This window comes from Coffea eugenioides, chromosome 3 (assembly GCF_003713205.1).
Source record: "Coffea eugenioides isolate CCC68of chromosome 3, Ceug_1.0, whole genome shotgun sequence".
Lineage (NCBI taxonomy): Eukaryota > Viridiplantae > Streptophyta > Magnoliopsida > Gentianales > Rubiaceae > Coffea > Coffea eugenioides.
In genome coordinates, this window is record NC_040037.1 from 2700867 (window position 1) to 2717098 (window position 16232).

Sequence of the window (16232 nt, forward strand, 5' to 3'; positions counted from 1 at the left end):
AGTTCTGTTTATGATGCTATTAAGCATTCATGGTAATTGAACATGCATGGTGAAGGGAAGAGACATCTGGTCCAGCTCATCCACAATGATGCAAAGAATTGACTGCATCGTGTTTTCTTTATTTTCATAATTAGCAGTGCTTTTCTACTTTGCTACTCTTCCTTCTAGGCACGCATCATTTTAAGGTAAAATGATCTCTGAATTGCATTACAATTTAAGGGATAGCACGTAAGATTAAATTTTTCTTGAAAAATCAATGCTTGAAAAGTAGATCGGGAAATGGGGATAATGAGTTTGCATAATTACATCCTTTATTATTTTAGAGAAAAAGAATATCTCTATTATGTGAAATTTTTATGTATATAGTATATACAAGAAATTCAACATACAATGCTTGTTTTGCAAAATTCATTCTCCAGATGGCAAATTTAACCATCTACCAGCAGCTGCATTGCAATTTCAACTAATGAATGAATTGTTGTGCTATGTCGGCTCAGCCCTACAGTCCCAGAGAAAATATTGAAGCTCTCAATATCGGATATGGTGTCCATCATGTGTTCTAGCTGTTCTTCCATCCCTAAACTCTTGAAAGTTAGGATGTTTGTTTTCTTATCTTTCATCATCCAGATTGCCAACTCTAAAACAAACCTCCTCATCCTTGGAACCCTGATGGAAGGATACTGATATTGCTTCAGAGTCGAGACAAGTTTCTTAGCCACTTCAGCTTCTTGGATGCCCGCTTCCTGAAACATAATGCTTGATTCCCGTGATGTCATAAACTTGAAAATACGTGCTGCTAATCCAATCATTACTTCCTGCAACTTGGTTTCTTTTGTCATGATTGCTTGAAGGACCTGCAAGGGGAAAATTGATAATTATTCAATGTTGTTTCCTTTCATGAATTATGACCACATAGCGCAACAAGAAAAGGGATGAAGAAAAAGCTTTTGCAATGTAGTTATTACAATTTACCGTTGGCCCTGCATCAGTAAGGTGGTGCAGTTGATCAAAGCTATCTTCTCCGCTGGATGCACATAAATTTCGTAGAATTCTGCCTGCATTAATTCGAAGTAGTGGATCTTCTAACTCTAACGCTTTAACAAGCTTTTCAGTGACATTTAATTTCAATATGCGCAAGCAATTACTTGTGCTTTCAAATGCCAGCATTGATAGTGCTGCTCCTGCTGCAATTTTTACATCTTTGTGCTTTTCATCTGTCACCTGCTTGAAGAAGATGTTGAACAGCTCCTTGAGGACCCCACCTGTGCCACCAATTCTCTCTGTTGCGTCCTCTTCCATTGCCAGATTTCTTAGGATATCTATTCCTAACTTTTGCAGTGTTGGATGTTTCTCCCCATACCTCAATATGTCTCTGATATTGCTGATTGTGAAAACTATCTCTGAAATTTCTTTCCTGAGCTGTTTGCCCGTGGCACCAGTAGTGCAGGACAGTCTTTTTACTACCTGCAGAGATCGCTTCACTGTTAAAATCTGAGAGGGTGTGGCTGTCGCATCCGTCAGGAGCCTCTCTCCTGCGTGTGTGCAATCTATGATTTTTGGCAGGAGGCCTCTTGTATTCCCTATCTTCCCACAATTGTCATGGTCGCGAGCAAGCTGCTTCAAAATTGTGAGCCCCAAATGGTTGAATGTCCAGAAGCTATAATGTCCATCATCGAAGATGATTCTCTTTTCTGGTATTTCATCAGCTGCATCACCAAAGCTCCTGCTGATGTGGAGCAAGGATGATATTGATTCCATTGAACCTGGTATACCAGCTACCCTAAGAGAATTCTGCTTTTTACCAGCAAGGTGTGCCACAATTTCTGCAGCTGATTTTCTGATCTGTTCTTCTTCAGGGTCTTTCCAGTTCAACATTTCGACTAACCTTTCTGTTACAGATAAGTTTATACCAATCTTTTGGAGGGTGTCATCAGAAAACCGCTTGCTTTTTGAAAATGTTTCCAGAATTTGAGCCCCCATAAGCTGTTCATCAGGGGAGTTCGAGCCCAAGAGATCCATCGCAAACGAAACCATATCCATTTTCAGGCCATCAAAAACGCTTCCATAAACACATTGTGAATATGCATCATAGAAAAACCTTCTAATTGCAAGCATACCTGATGTCCCCATCTCACACTGCTTGTTCACCTCATCCAATATTTTGCGAAACGTTACATTCCACTCCCAATAGGCTTTCTCCAGGAGAAACAGCAGTGCTTCCGCCAAAGCTAATGAATAGAATATAATCAAAGCTGCCTTCCTGTTCCTCTTGTCTGAGTCATCTTTGGACACAGCGCCAAAGTTTCTCTTGATAAGCTTCATCAGGGAGAGCACTACACAGGTCGTAGCGGAGATGAGTTGGAGCCAATACAACAATTTACTAATATTTCTTGATATGAACACCCATGAAGCATACGGAATGAGAGGAACCTCTGAGCTATTCCACGTTCGAGTTGGCATCCTCTTCTGATGCCAGTTGTTTCGGTTTGCCTGATGGATGCTCTGTGTGATGATCTCCCTGCTCTGTCCCCTGCCTGGATTTCCAACAGCAGCAATAGGCCTAAAAATTGCCTTGACAGTTTTGATGACAAAGTTTGAGCTTGATCTGATTGCGCGGAAGCTACTAATTCCAACATCAGCAAGGGACCATGTGGCTTGGTGTTGCCATTCAAGCTCATGACTCCTGCTAAATATCCTTGTGCCCTCAATCAGCAGAATAATGGTTATGAACCAAAAATCTGTTTTGTCTAAAGTGATGGCAAAACCACCAAGAAGAACAACTGTAGCCCATATGAAACCTAGAGTTCCCAATCCAGTTGCTGCTTTTTCCAGCACAGCAAGCCTCAGAGCAAAAAGGGTCAGCTTCTTTTCTGGTGCACGGATTGCTTCTACCTGCCTTGCTGCAGTAACTGAACTGCCTGTGCTACTAGTGTTCTTTGTCTCAATAGAGCTTTGAGGTTGTAAGATTGTTGTTGGACTTGGACCTGGACCTGAACTGCCTGCTTCACTAATCCTTGCATTGAGCTCAGATACCTGCAGATGGATGCTTCCTTCACTATCTATCGACGATGCAGGATTCATCGTTGACTTCTTCTGAGCATTAACAAAAGAATAGCCAGGCAGTTTAGTTTGTTTGTAGTTTGACTTGACAATGGCACTGGGATCGTTAGGATAGGATGGAGTTTAAGGTGTAAAGTTCTTGGTTCTTGATCCTGATGGCTGTCGAAAAAAAGAGTTTTCCGACTGGAGTTTATATAACAACCAAAGGGAAATGAGCTTGGGCTTCAAGTTTTAAACAGTGGAAATTTGGAGGAAAAAGAAAGGCAAGTTGCTTTTCTTTCAGCCAAATCTCTTTTCTGTAGGTAGTTAGTAAGCAGTTTGCTTTTGTTTTTGGATTATCTAATCCTTCAGTCTTGACATAAGATTGTCTTTGCCAGGCAGCTCACCCTTACTTAACACCTTGGTTTTGATGGGCTGTTTCGATTTATGAAGTTTCTTCGCTTGGTCGGATTGGTTGGTCATCCTTTAAAGAATTAAAAGTCTCCTTCATTCTAACTGAAAAAAGGGGCAATAAAGTTGTTCATCTTTGAGTTTTAGCAGCAGACCTTTAATATCCATTCCAATAACTAAACAGAACTTTCATACGTACTCATTTGCAAATTGAATGTGATTAAGTTGCTTATTGCACAAGTTGCTCAGATAAAAAGAGATTTTGTTACTCATAGAATTTATGCTGAGAGTACATCTAACTTTACAAAAACCCTTCTCAGAGATCATAATTTCTTGATCAATTTCTGCCAAAAATTCAGCGACAGGAAAAAAAACTATTGCTTAAAGCCTTGTTCGACTTTGACGTGGGTTGTGTGACGTGCAAGTCTGCTGATCAAGCGTTAAAGCAGGGCAGAATGGTTAAATTCAACCAAATTGCTTGTGCAGCTAGTTTTGCCATGTCATGTTTACTAATTGGAAGCATTTTGACCTTTCTCCTAAACATATCTTTGTAAAGTACAGAAAAGCACATTCCAATTCAATGCAATGCATTATCTCTGGTTTAGACTTTAGAGACTTGAATCCCTGAATTTTCTATTAGCGATTGTGATTCTTATCAATGACACGTCCAAGCATAATGCTGACAGAGAAATTATCTATCCAGAGAAATTCCAAGCTCTCCACTTGATCAAGCTGGCCCTATTCCATATAATCAAATCCATACCTCTTTACTACTAATCTTGCTATCTCGTGCTGATGATTATGTCTCGATTCAACTTCTAAGTTGAAGAAATTGAATGGTTCTTGATCAATTCTCTGGTTATGGGCTATGACTGCATTCATGGAAGTTGTCTAGATTGTGCAGTATTGGCAATGTAGATGGCTGTGGCTTGTAGGATTGGTTTATGGCGAGAGTCTCATGTTGAGTTAAGCAAAAAGGCTTGTATCATATGTGGCCATACTTCCCTTCCTTGCAAGATTGTGTATCTAACATGACAAAACAAACAAACATAGATTATGTGGTTCCATGACAGAACACAGACGTGGAAGCAGTCTTCTTCTTATACAACTAATGATACCTTAACCTCATGAAAAGCTGTTTTTTCTGTTTTGTATATATATATATATATATATATAGATATATAAAGAAACACTGAGTTTGTTTGTTTGCTTGCATTTTGTTCGCAAAATGGGATTGTAGTGACACGTTAGAAAGGAATATTTATGATCTGTACATTACACGATGGATTGGGTCCCCTATAAAAGATTCTTTAGTGACTTTTGACATATACTACTGTCTCTCCCATTCTTGAAATTGATAGAGTTTCAGAAGAACGTAATTAGCTTTGAACAGAAATGGTGTTTTGTACAGAAACCTTGGGTTCTATTTTGAGCCTTGATCGGTCCCCAATCTGTCTAATAGTAATGCTTTGCCCAGTGGGATGTAACATGCAGCTGACGCAGCTGACAGCCTGTTTGTCTCTAGTAAAGGAGACTTGATAAAACATTCATGACCATAGAAATAGAACAAAGACCCTACATCACGACAGTAGATAAGAGTTAAAAACATTTACGAATCTATGAATGTGACTTCGACTGGAAAAGATCGATAATTAAGCTGCATTATTCAACAAATATAAGATTGCTTGCATCCGAAAGTCACGCTATATATGAAGACATTCTTAATAGAAATGATATGTTTGAGCCCAAAGCTGAAGATTTTCCCGATAAGATACATAAAGATTGATTAGCTACAATAAGCAAGTCTCTGGTTTTTCCTGTATAAAGTCTTTGGTCCAAAGTCTTCCAACACGTTCTTGATTTACTCTGAAGGAACAGCGAAACATCTGCACATCTTCTGCTTTTCACTCGCACGATTCAAACACTAACGCAAAATTATAACACAAAATTCCACAAGTTCTCAGAACAAGTTATACCCTTGCTTGTACAAAATACAATAGTATTTCTTGTATAACACCTCCAATTCAAAACCTAAACCTGAAGATTTTCTCAAACGACCTCAGGTCTTTCAGCAGTTATCTCAAAGATGAGCGTGGCGGCGTAGCAACATCATTACCATGGTAAATGCCTCCAAGTCCTCATGACAAATAATAATGTGAAGTGTAGAGCTGGATAAAGATACAAGTAACAAGAAGAAGTAATGGATAATAGAGAAGACGAGACATTTTCGCCACACCATCTGTTTCATTCGAAGGAGAAAGTATTTCAGTTGCAGGTTTAGCTTCAGCAATCCACAACACTCCAAACTTTCAAACTTAGAAGTAAAATGAATGATGGTTGATTTAAGAAATCATCCATGCTGACACAAGCCAAAATTTTCCATTCAGGAAATCTCAAGGCGGTCTTTTGCCAGTTTTCTTTTTCTTTCATTCTACTTCAAGAAACCAGCACTAGTTCTGAGAGGTGATCTGTGTTTTATCAAAGGGAGAGCATAATTTTCTTTCAAATGTCATAATCAGTGGTTCAGCATGAAAAAAGAAAAAAAATTTCACAGCACTTTATATTTATTATTATTTTTTTTTGGAAAGAAAAACTTCTTTGAATGTGTTAAGCAAATAACCAGCAACCATCCACCTTTCTCATGTTTCAGCTCTCATGGTGTGGCACAGGGGAAAAAATTACTGCAACTATGTATCCATGAAGTCACCAATCAACAACAGTCAGAATATACATTAAACAGTAATCCGACACCACCACTCAGCAGATACCATTTGCCGCCTACAAGAACATACAACTGTAAGAAAGCATGGGAAGTATTGATCTTCAAATACATGGTTGATGAATGATTACTCTCTAATTCATATGACGAGAAAGGGAAAAAGTGAAAGAACAACTTGATTCACAAACACTTCAATTCATCAATGTTTCAACCTTAAGGTTCAGAAACTTAGCAATTTTTCCTGGATCAAAGTCTCAAAATGTATGCTAGAAAACATAAATGACGACAAAAAATACTAAAAATTTTCCCCTTGTCATATGATTCTCCAATTCATATGATGACAAAGAGAAAAAGTGAAAGAACAACTCAATTCATGAAGTTTTAAGGTTCAGAAACTTTAAATTTTTCCCTGGATCAAAGTCTCAAAACATATGCCAATATGTAAATGACCACTCAAAATACGTATAAGAAAAAAATGAGAGAATCCTGCTCAAAGTATTAGTTTGAGCAATATAAGTTAATACACAGCTTTGCTCTAGAGGTACAAGTAAAATAAACAAGTAAGACGCCTTAGCGAAACAAAACCTTAGCATTATTCATAGTGATATAAATCAGTAAAACAACATTGAAACAAGTTTGCCACTGCTACGGATTACTGAAAATGAGCTACTTGAGTCTTTAAAGATTGATTGCATGACTACTTCTGGAGTGCTAGCTGCTACAAACTCTCCAATTAAAGAACCAATTACTCAAAAAGAATAATCAGCAAGGACATAACTGTCAGAAAGAGGAAAAAGAAGGTTAAACATTATCAACATATCAATGACAACCAGATGCTTGCACTGCCTTTAGTTCACTTCCTATAATTATGAATAGAAAGAAATTAAACCCTCGATAACTCAAGATTAACTAGCTGACTTGGGCATATTTCCACTTTTTTCCCAATTTTCATTTTGGCTAAGCAGGCTTTCAGGAGGAATTATCCATATGCAGTTACTTCTGATCATTGCTTTTGCATTCTCTCTCATAAAATATATGCAATGCCTCAGCTCATCTACAAGATCAATGCCAAAAACCATGAGGACACACTGAAATTTGTGAAAACGAATCTTTGTGTAAAACCCATATCTTAAAAATAAAAAAAAAAGACAGTAATGGCTCCAAAATAGCATCAGTTACTTACTCGACCTAAGCAAGCCAGTATTTCTATTGAAGAAGACTTTTGCAGAAGGTATTGAGATTGGGCTATGAATAAAACTGAATCCTAAGCACTCCACAAACTGAAGAAAAAATCTAAACTCACGCAGTTTTATTGAATGAACACCAAACCACTGAGAGTACCAAGTATTCAAGCTGAAAGATGGTGACAAGAATTCACTGACAGTGGACCTAACATTGCATTAACTTGAAAAAAGGAGAAGTGCCTCAACTGTAGCTACAAAAATTGTTTCACTGTAGAAAAGAGACAATACCATAAACATAACATTCTAGCTTTGACAACCAATGAATCAAATTTTCATAATTTACCTAATCGATTGAGAAGACCATTCCAGCACTAAATGACTATATTCCTTTGATTCACTTTAGCCTTCTCTGCATCAATAATTGACTCAACCAACTTAACCGTTCCATCCAATTCCCCTTCCTTATTCACCACCACATAATCAAAATTGCTCAAATGCTTGATTTCCTCCTTGGCCGTGGCAATTCTAACAAGCAAGGTCTCCTTAGTCTCAGTCTTCCTATCAATCAACCTTTTCACCAATGCCTCCTCACTCTCAGCAACCAAGAAGATGAACACAGCAGACTTCCCCAAAATATTTCTCAACGTTGCGGCCCCTTGTATATCGACTCTCAATACAATATCACTCCCTTTAGCCATATGTTCCCTAATCTGCTGTTTTGGGATACCCTTATAATCACCATACACCAACGCATATTCCAATAGCTCGTCTTGCGCAATCATTTTCAAGAACTCCTCTTTACTCACAAAAAAATAATCTTTGCCATCAATTTCACCAGGCCTCATTGCCCGGCTCGTTGCAGTAACAACAAAATGTATACTTTCCCTAACTTCCCTCAACCTTTTGATAACTGCATCTTTACCAACCCCACTTGGTCCACTGATCACAATCACCAAAGGATTAGGATTAGGCACCAGCGGCTCAGAGCTGAATGGGGATCCTAATGAGGCCTCCAAAGCCCGATACAGCTCAGCCCGGTCTGCAGTTTCTGGGCATGGTATGGGGACTACCGCAGGTCTTCTAGCATCACCCATTGGTGAATTTGCAGAAAAGAAGCACCGGGCCGGTAAAACTGGCCTGTGGGAGGTGAATTGTAGAGTTTTTGGGGAGGTGAGGAATGCTGGGCTCGAGGGGAATTCAGCAAAAGGGTTGATGAATTTTCGACTGAGGAAAAATGGGTTGTTGTTGAATTTGGCTAAAGATGTGCACAGCCTTCTTACCAGCATCGATTTGAGTTTGGTTTGAGTTTATAGAGAAACACTGTGTACTTGTGTGTGAGAATTGAGGTATTAGATGAGGAAGAATCGGAACAAAGAATAGGTATTGTTGGGTACGGGGAACAACTGTAACAGATTTTTGCCGCCAATTTGAGAGAATTTGTTGACAGTCTAGACGTTAATGGGATCCTAGATTTAGGGTTTGTCTCCTCTACACACTTTTTTTTAGTTTTTTTTTTGGGGGGGCGCGGGGGTGGCGGCGCTTGGCCTCTTTTGTCCATTTTGCTCTTTTTTTCCTCTATTAAAATGGAAACTAACAAATGAATTCTGCTCGTAAATTTACTTTTGTGTCGGATTATTCTTTTTGGCTGTTCTTTTTGTTCTAATCATTTATGGCTTTTTCAATTTTTGAAGTTAAAGAATCTAGTTAATTTACGGTTAGATTGTCCACCAAGTGCACGACCTTACAGATCGAACTGCCATCACTGAGCAGTAGATTCTGATTGTATGCAGCCTATCCATTGATTCAACAGTAAGTAACACAGAGATGCAGAAGTAAAAGTTCTTGCTACTCTACTTTTGGCTTGTATACCAAATGGGGTTGGCCAAACAGACCTATTTCTTAGTACAGAATGGTTCATTGACACAAAACCAGTAGTCCTGATGTAACAGATCATGTAAGGAGTTTACAACTGATATCACTAAGGAAAAAGAACAGAACAATTAGTGAAAGGAGATTGCTCTCGTTCGAACATCCACATGCCCTCTTCATCAGAATAGCAGTTGTAGAAACGAGTAAATGCCTGCCTCTTTACACCCAAAATCAGTGCTGTTAAAAGAAAGTAGTCTTTACCACATATGGACGATGTAAGAGTTACACACTCTCAACTTCTCAAGAGCGCTTCTAGTTCTGTCAAATCACCCTGTCCCAATTATACAACAAACCACAAATCATATAGAGCAGTCATGGTATATCAAGATGGATCATCCATCAAAGCGCTTGCTTAATCTGGGAAGTAACAGTCTGCCAAAGTTCATGTGAAGATCAATACCACTGACTTCCAGATCCAACTTGAGCAGCAGCTACTTTCCTCGCCATATACTGCTCAGGTTTAGGCTGCAACGGGTTAGGTCCTTCAATACTTTCTTCTTTATCACTTTTATAGGATGGATGCCTCTTAGGATATGAAGAGGCAGAAACACCATATTGATTTGGAACGGCAGAATTCCTAGCCATTCTTCGCTGCTCAATAGCCTCTGCAGCTGCTGCTGCAGCCCCACAATTGTTGTAACGCAACACTGAACCAACAACTTTCCCAGGTCTAGCAGCACCTGCTGTGAAAACCACAAAGATTCAGGCTGGCATACAAGAATCTTAATGTGCTGATACCTTGAGAATTGACATGCATGAATGTTAGAAACATAGACACTGTGTATATGTTTAAAATCCTAAAACAGAGCACCATATAGGTAAATGCGTTCTAATTAATCTCTCTGCTCGAAAGAAAAGGCACTTTTGTTCTTCAGGAAAAAGTTTGACCAACACAGATAACCTTTTTTTTTTTTTTTGTTGGTGGTAGATATCTTGGTTCTTGTATGTCTTCATGCAGGACCCATGGTGAATTCAAAAAGTGGCTAACAAATGTTAAACCCTGAAACAAATGCTAAACACCTCACCTCTTCCCACCTTTAAGCAAAAGTATGAGCCTAGTTACAATTCTCCAAGTGAAATGAAAAAGGGGAAATGAGTTAATTGCTTTCGTAAATGGGGGAACCGCAACATGTTTGAAGCATATCAACATAGCGCTTCGTCAAAGAAATTTCACTAGTAATATGGGAAAGCATTTTAAAAGTCTGTTTGTCCTCATAAGGCATGGACAAACCTTGAATGCTCGGAGGCACTTGCAAAGGAAGTCTTGACATAGGGATCCCAGAAATTCTGTCTGTATTTGACTTCTCAACTTCTTTTATGCAGAATTTCGAGAGATCATTTGCAACTTCTGCTGCATTCTGTGTTGAGTTATCCGAGTACAAAACACAGGGCCTGCAACCAAAGCAAGTTTTAGTTCCCCATAGAAGCAGAAAAAATAAATCTGGTAACTCAAAGAAAAGCTTGAAAGCCGAGTAAAAGGATCACAAGAAATATGCCAGAAGCTACCTTGGTAAGGATGAAGCTTGCTGCCTTTCAGGCGGAGCAGCAGCTCCACCATTCCCATAGCGCTCCTCAAGATAAGCAAATTGCTTCTTGAATTTATCAACAGCACTGGAACAAGATGATAGAAAAATCCATCAATCTAATAAATATAGGTACGAAAATGTCCCTGGGGAGGTTTAGGACTATTTCATAGGAAAAAAAAATTGTAAACAAGAGAATAACCCTTTTGAGTCTCAAGTTGAGTCACACAGATATCCTATGGGACACTTGCGTTCTCCCATTAAACAATGACATGGACCATAGATAAACTTCAAAAGAATAGATACATAAACGAGAATGAGACAAATTCAAACTTTCGTACTAGGAAAAAGTGAAATACATTGGATCCATAAATAGCAATACAGCAAGCATGAGAGTCATAAATAATATTGCTTTTCTCATCCGACCAACCTTTTTGGGCCACTTAAACCAAAACATTGAATGCAAACCAATGAAAGTACTACTCAATGTGCCAAATGCACCAGACTAAACATCTTCATGATCTGAACTAGCATAAATTCATGCCAGAGCAGTCAAACAGCATACGTGCAGTCATCTAATTTTGAAACAGACAAGCAGTACTCACTTAAAAAGACAAATTTGAAACACAAATAAAGAATAACAGGTTCAGAATAGTGCGATCATTATAAGCAAATATTTCCATTTTTTACATATTCCTGCATAGAATAAAACGTATTTTCAAGCACTGAACTTAAAATACTTATGTTGAAACATGCATAGCTCTCAGGTTTATTGAACAAAGAGAAGAACTAAAAGGGAGGTCAGGAAGCAGTAAAATGAAGTGTGCAAGAATGTTGCAAGATGTTTCAAATATCCTGTTAAACGCAAACAAACAGGTATTCAACAGAAAAACCGTACAAGAGATTTAGTTTTGAATATAGTACCTCGGATACATGAAGTTTGTTGGTTCTGTTCCCTCTAAATACTCTTTCAACATCTTCGGATGATATTCAAGAATCTCCCGGTAAATTAATTCTCTTACATCTTCTTTTGTTATTCTACGTCTTTCAAATTCAAATTCCATTTTTGAGACAGGCTGAGCTGAAGGTTCTCTCTCAACTTTGGCCAAGTTCCTGAAATATGGATCTGCAAGAGCCTGATGGCTTGCATGCAATATGCACTTTAAGAAGCTGGAGACATATTGACTTGCCAAGACTTGAAACAACACACTAACAGATAAGGTGTACCTCTTCTGCATTAGGCCGATCTTTGGGATCAAAAGCAAGCATCCTTTCCAACAAACGAAGAGCAAGGGGGTCTGCATTTGGGAACTTATGGGAGAAAGGAACAGGTTTTTTCTTTCTCATGCTACTTAAGTATCTCCTGGCCTTTTCATTTCTTATCTGTGAGCAGAAGGTAAATAAAATATAAAGATTAAAAAAATTAACAGTACAATTTTGCGTATACAAGAAAAAATCACAGCAAACAGACCCTAGCAATGGCTTCAGAAGATGGTGTTCCGAGTAGATCAGTCATCAGGTCCAATTGATGAACTACATTTTTTCCTGGAAATAAAGGTTTTCCAGTCAAAAGTTCTGCAAATATGCAACCGATGCTCCATATATCAATAGCCGGCGTGTACTGGTAAAAGGTTGATGATAAACATTTGTTAGAACATGTGTATGGGTACAGAGTTCCAGAGGTACTTAACATTGACTCAGATCAAGCAATATGAAGTTTAAAATTCAGAAATTTGCACCTTGGAGAAGAAGGATCCACACAATTCAGGAGCTCTATACCATCTTGTTGCAACATAATCCTAAAAGCACCAAAAAAATATATAAAAATAAAAACAAAAATACAAATACAAATAAAAATAGAAAAAAAAAGATAAAAAAGATACAAATTCTAAATGCCTAATGCAGTTCTTATAAAGCACTAGTCCAGTGGGCAAAGATATCACCAAAAGGCATAAGCAAGAACTTACTGTCCAGAATATCGCAGTAGGAGTATCATTGAATGCCACTCTAGCTAGACCAAAGTCACATATCTTGAGCTTACAGTCAGCATTAGCTAAGATGTTCTTAGGTTTCAAATCACGATGGAAGACATTAGCTGCATCAAAGAACTATGATTATCAGATCTGGAAATGGTCCTGTAGCCTTACCATGTACGTAACTTAGCTAAGTGAAAAGCCTAGCTTCTTTAATACTGTAAATTTGTGGTTTTGTCAAAATACCCAAAGATAGACATTAAAGTTGCTTTGCTAAACCAAATATTACCTGTGTGTATATACTTCAAGCCCCGAAGAAGTTGGTATAGGAAGAATTGGTAATGTTCTGGCGTCAGATCATCATTTGCCTTGATGACCTGATGTAGATCAGATTCCATAAGTTCAAATACCACATATATGTCTTTGAATTCCCTTCTAGATGGAGGTAGCAAGATATGTTTAATTTCAACAATATCCGGATGACGAAGAAGCCTAAGAAGCTTTATCTCACGAAGGATACGTGTGGCATCGGAGACATGCTCAAAGATGTCATTTATCTTTTTTATTGCAACTTTTTCTCCAAGATGTGTATCATAAGCAGAGCATACAACACCATAACTACCCTTACCAATCACTTCCTCTATCTTGTATCTGCTACCCTCACCATATTCTGTAAAGAAATCTACATCTATAGATGCCTGCATCATGAAAATTTAACATACCGTGTCATTGACATCATATGATACAACTGAACAGTATACGTCAAAAAGAAAAATTAGCATCTATCAAATTCCAAATTCAAATTTAAAATAATTGTTAACTCAAATCCCTAAAACTTGCAGCTTAGAAGTCCTATACAGAAGAAGCAAAACATCCACCATCATTATCAAGCCAAAATTATATAGTACTTAAAGAAACAGGTATTTTACAAGTTAAAAGGTTCAGCTAGTTGGAAATACTAGTTGACTACCAAAGCACTTTTAGAAGTATTGAAAACTTAAAAAAAGCAAAGCCCTTTCGAATCCCCCTAGCCCTCCCTCCGCCACCATCCACCATGGGCCTTAATTATTTCTCAAATAGTGTTCCTCGTGAGGAGTCATTTTACCAGGATCATTTGTCAACCAATGGTGAAATGTTAGATATTTGATGCCACATGCATCTCAATTACAAATTTCCTAGCATTGGAACACACACTACCCACTTTTCATAAGGCATTAAAAAGAAAACAATTTTAGCAATTGCACTCCCAAATCAGGCAAAAATATAACTGAGATTTTAGAATTTTATTGAATTCTTCCACTGCAAGCTTAAGGAACAAAAAAGTGAAAATAGAATGCAACTTACCATTTAAACAATTTCAATAGTAATAAGTCGAGGGTGGCAGGTGTCTGAGGATGACAACAACCCTACTAAACTCTCTAATTGTGCTACAAAGTAAGGAGGGTAACTATAAAGTATAAATAGCAAGTTGCATTACACCGTACACTTGGAATTTCATTTCTAGTCAGTAATACACCGATACACATGTCAATTGTTCTGTGATCTAAGGTGACAAGAGCAAAAATGTCTAGCAAATGAAATGGGCCAAAAAAGTAGAACAACCTACAGCTACTTTCCAATTTGTTCTATTATTCAAAGCCACAAAAATCTTATCAACGCAATCCTAGAGTGAAAAATACTACAAAATGAATCCCAATTTGAAGAAATCATAAGCAGGGCTGCACTCTCAAAACTGTTTCATCTTCTGTCACAAAACGATAGTATTGATAAAGAAAACAAAGCATCAAGCAAATCCTTTATCTTTAAGATCTTCTCCACATTCCACACCAGTATAATTAAATCTCTCAGATATGTACATTGAATAAAACAGATTCTTGGAGATTTTATTGCTCTGGATAAAGAAATAGATCTTATAGCATAAGCATTTAGTAAATATCCGTACATATAGAAAATATAACCAGAAATAAACATAAAATTTGATTGCAAAAGAAGGGGCAATACCTTTTTCCGCTGATCAGCCTGCATATTTCAGCAGCCAAGCATCAAACAACAACTAAATAGAATCACTAAGCAAAGCGTAGATCAGATGACAACCACAAAGATTGACTTCCAAGCAAAGCGTTAAGCAAAAGATCCCTTCTTTTTTCGGGGTTGGATCAAAACAATTGCAGAAGAAAATAAACAGTCAATTTAAGAAAAACCAAGAAATAATTAGCCAAAATACACTCAAGTTAAAACTCCAGTGAGACTCTAGAGCTGAAAAAAAACAATTAGCCAAACAAAAAAGATGGGAAGAACCCCTTAACATAAATCCAAGAAACAGTTAAATAACTAACTCCTGTGAGGATAAATGTGGGAACTTATACTGGGTTTTCGTCAAAATATAAACTCAAGATTTTGTAGATGAAAACAAAAAAAGATTCTTGGAAGCAGCGTATTTGATGAGATAGATGGAGAACAAGAGTATCTTCAAAATTTCAACTAAAAAGGGAAAAATTTGGCGATGATCTCTAATGTTTGTTTAACAATGGGGAGAACACGAGCCCAACTTTGTAAAAGTGTAGTCAAGTTATAGACTTTTTCGGAGAGAATTGATTCAATAGCGCTTAGATCTTTACTCTTCTAAGAGAGATCTTTGAAAAATGGCTGTACTTGTATTTGTACAAGTTGGGAGAGGGAGAGGGGGAGGGACAAGGGAGAGAGAAACAGCGTGGAAATATGTGCAAATAATTTCATCCATGTAAAAATTTCCGTACTAATAAGCCAACAAAAATCCTATGCTTTGTGGCAGCAAAAGGCTCACTGAATTTTGGAACTTGGGCATATACCGTAGGCAGTGGTGGTACTATACTTGCGAAAAGACATGCTAGCCATTCTATTGTTTTAGTTCAAATACTAATTTCCAAGGTAAAGTCAATTGATGAAAACCAATTGAAGTTTGATGTAGAGTTAATAATAGTAGTTTGATCAAAAAAAAAAAAATAATAGTGTACTTCATAGGATTGATTCTTTGTTCTTTTTCTTTTTGATTGGTCTTTTCTTTCTTTCTTTCTTTCTTTCTTTTGACATCTCAAGTAGGATTGCTGAAATCTTTATTGTTTTTCAGGATTTATGTTTGATTATTTTCTTAGATTTGTTCAATATATCCATTAAAAAAAGAAAGAAAGAAAGATGTATCTTCCTTTCCATTTTGCTTGTACTTGAATTGCAGTCACACAATGCTCTTAGCCTCTCTTATCAATACAAACTTGGATAAAAAAATAAAATAAAAACTCATCTTTGGACATGCTAAACGTGCTTTTTTCTAGAGGATAGTGGTAAAAGAATTTAAAGCAGCAATGATACAGTCTATGTACTTAAAACATGAGACATTCTGGATACGGACAAAGAGGAGATGCAAAGTTGCAAGCAACCAGTAAAAAGCAAGAAAGTGGAACCGAAATCGTGTAGAAAT

General features: G+C 37.5%; 3 protein-coding genes across 8 annotated transcripts; all 3 read right to left on the bottom strand.

Annotated features, from left to right (window-relative positions):
• Positions 1–394: 394 nt before the first annotated feature.
• LOC113764519 lies at positions 395–3540 on the bottom strand. 2 transcript variants are annotated; one of them, XM_027308439.1, is made up of 2 exons: positions 973–3526; positions 395–854 (listed from the first exon to the last, which is right to left on the bottom strand). In XM_027308439.1, the coding sequence occupies exons 1-2, from the start codon at positions 3079–3081 to the stop codon at positions 429–431; spliced, it is 2535 nt and encodes an 844-aa protein (XP_027164240.1). In that variant the 5' UTR covers positions 3082–3526; the 3' UTR covers positions 395–428. The 2 variants fall into 2 exon arrangements, with proteins under 2 accessions (XP_027164240.1, XP_027164241.1); XM_027308440.1 differs by having other exon boundaries at positions 623–854; positions 966–3540.
• Positions 3541–5113: 1573 nt separating this feature from the next.
• On the bottom strand, positions 5114–8839 carry LOC113764435 (guanylate kinase 2, chloroplastic/mitochondrial). Of its 4 annotated transcripts, XR_003467613.1 has the most exons (3): positions 7697–8839; positions 6158–6228; positions 5114–5689 (listed from the first exon to the last, which is right to left on the bottom strand). XR_003467613.1 is itself a non-coding variant. In XM_027308333.1 (2 exons), the coding sequence occupies exon 1, from the start codon at positions 8637–8639 to the stop codon at positions 7725–7727; it is 915 nt and encodes a 304-aa protein (XP_027164134.1). In that variant the 5' UTR covers positions 8640–8839; the 3' UTR covers positions 5114–5689; positions 7697–7724. The 4 variants fall into 4 exon arrangements, 3 of the variants coding, with proteins under 3 accessions (XP_027164134.1, XP_027164133.1, XP_027164135.1); XM_027308333.1 differs by lacking the exon at positions 6158–6228; XM_027308332.1 differs by having other exon boundaries at positions 5114–6228.
• Positions 8840–9178: 339 nt separating this feature from the next.
• LOC113764662 (mitogen-activated protein kinase 15) lies at positions 9179–15465 on the bottom strand. Of its 2 annotated transcripts, none has more exons than XM_027308633.1 (10): positions 14780–15465; positions 13068–13476; positions 12773–12900; positions 12545–12604; positions 12277–12426; positions 12033–12188; positions 11730–11941; positions 10789–10893; positions 10514–10674; positions 9179–9962 (listed from the first exon to the last, which is right to left on the bottom strand). In XM_027308633.1, the coding sequence occupies exons 1-10, from the start codon at positions 14801–14803 to the stop codon at positions 9676–9678; spliced, it is 1692 nt and encodes a 563-aa protein (XP_027164434.1). In that variant the 5' UTR covers positions 14804–15465; the 3' UTR covers positions 9179–9675. The 2 variants fall into 2 exon arrangements, with proteins under 2 accessions (XP_027164434.1, XP_027164433.1); XM_027308632.1 differs by having other exon boundaries at positions 9179–9965.
• Positions 15466–16232: the final 767 nt, after the last annotated feature.

Coding starts and splice junctions, on each gene's coding strand:
- LOC113764662 (XM_027308632.1), bottom strand. CDS start 14,803: ATGCAGGCTGATCAGCGGAAAAAG. Junction 12,605..12,772: donor CTACTGCGATATTCTGGACA/GTAAGTTCTTGC, acceptor TGGTGCTTTTAG/GATTATGTTGCAACAAGATG. Junction 12,427..12,544: donor GTGGATCCTTCTTCTCCAAG/GTGCAAATTTCT, acceptor ACCTTTTACCAG/TACACGCCGGCTATTGATAT.
- LOC113764435 (XM_027308333.1), bottom strand. CDS start 8,639: ATGCTGGTAAGAAGGCTGTGCACATCTTTAGCCAAATTCAACAACAAC.
- LOC113764519 (XM_027308439.1), bottom strand. CDS start 3,081: ATGAATCCTGCATCGTCGATAGATAGTGAAGGAAGCATCCATCTGCAG. Junction 855..972: donor TTACTGATGCAGGGCCAACG/GTAAATTGTAAT, acceptor TTCCCCTTGCAG/GTCCTTCAAGCAATCATGAC.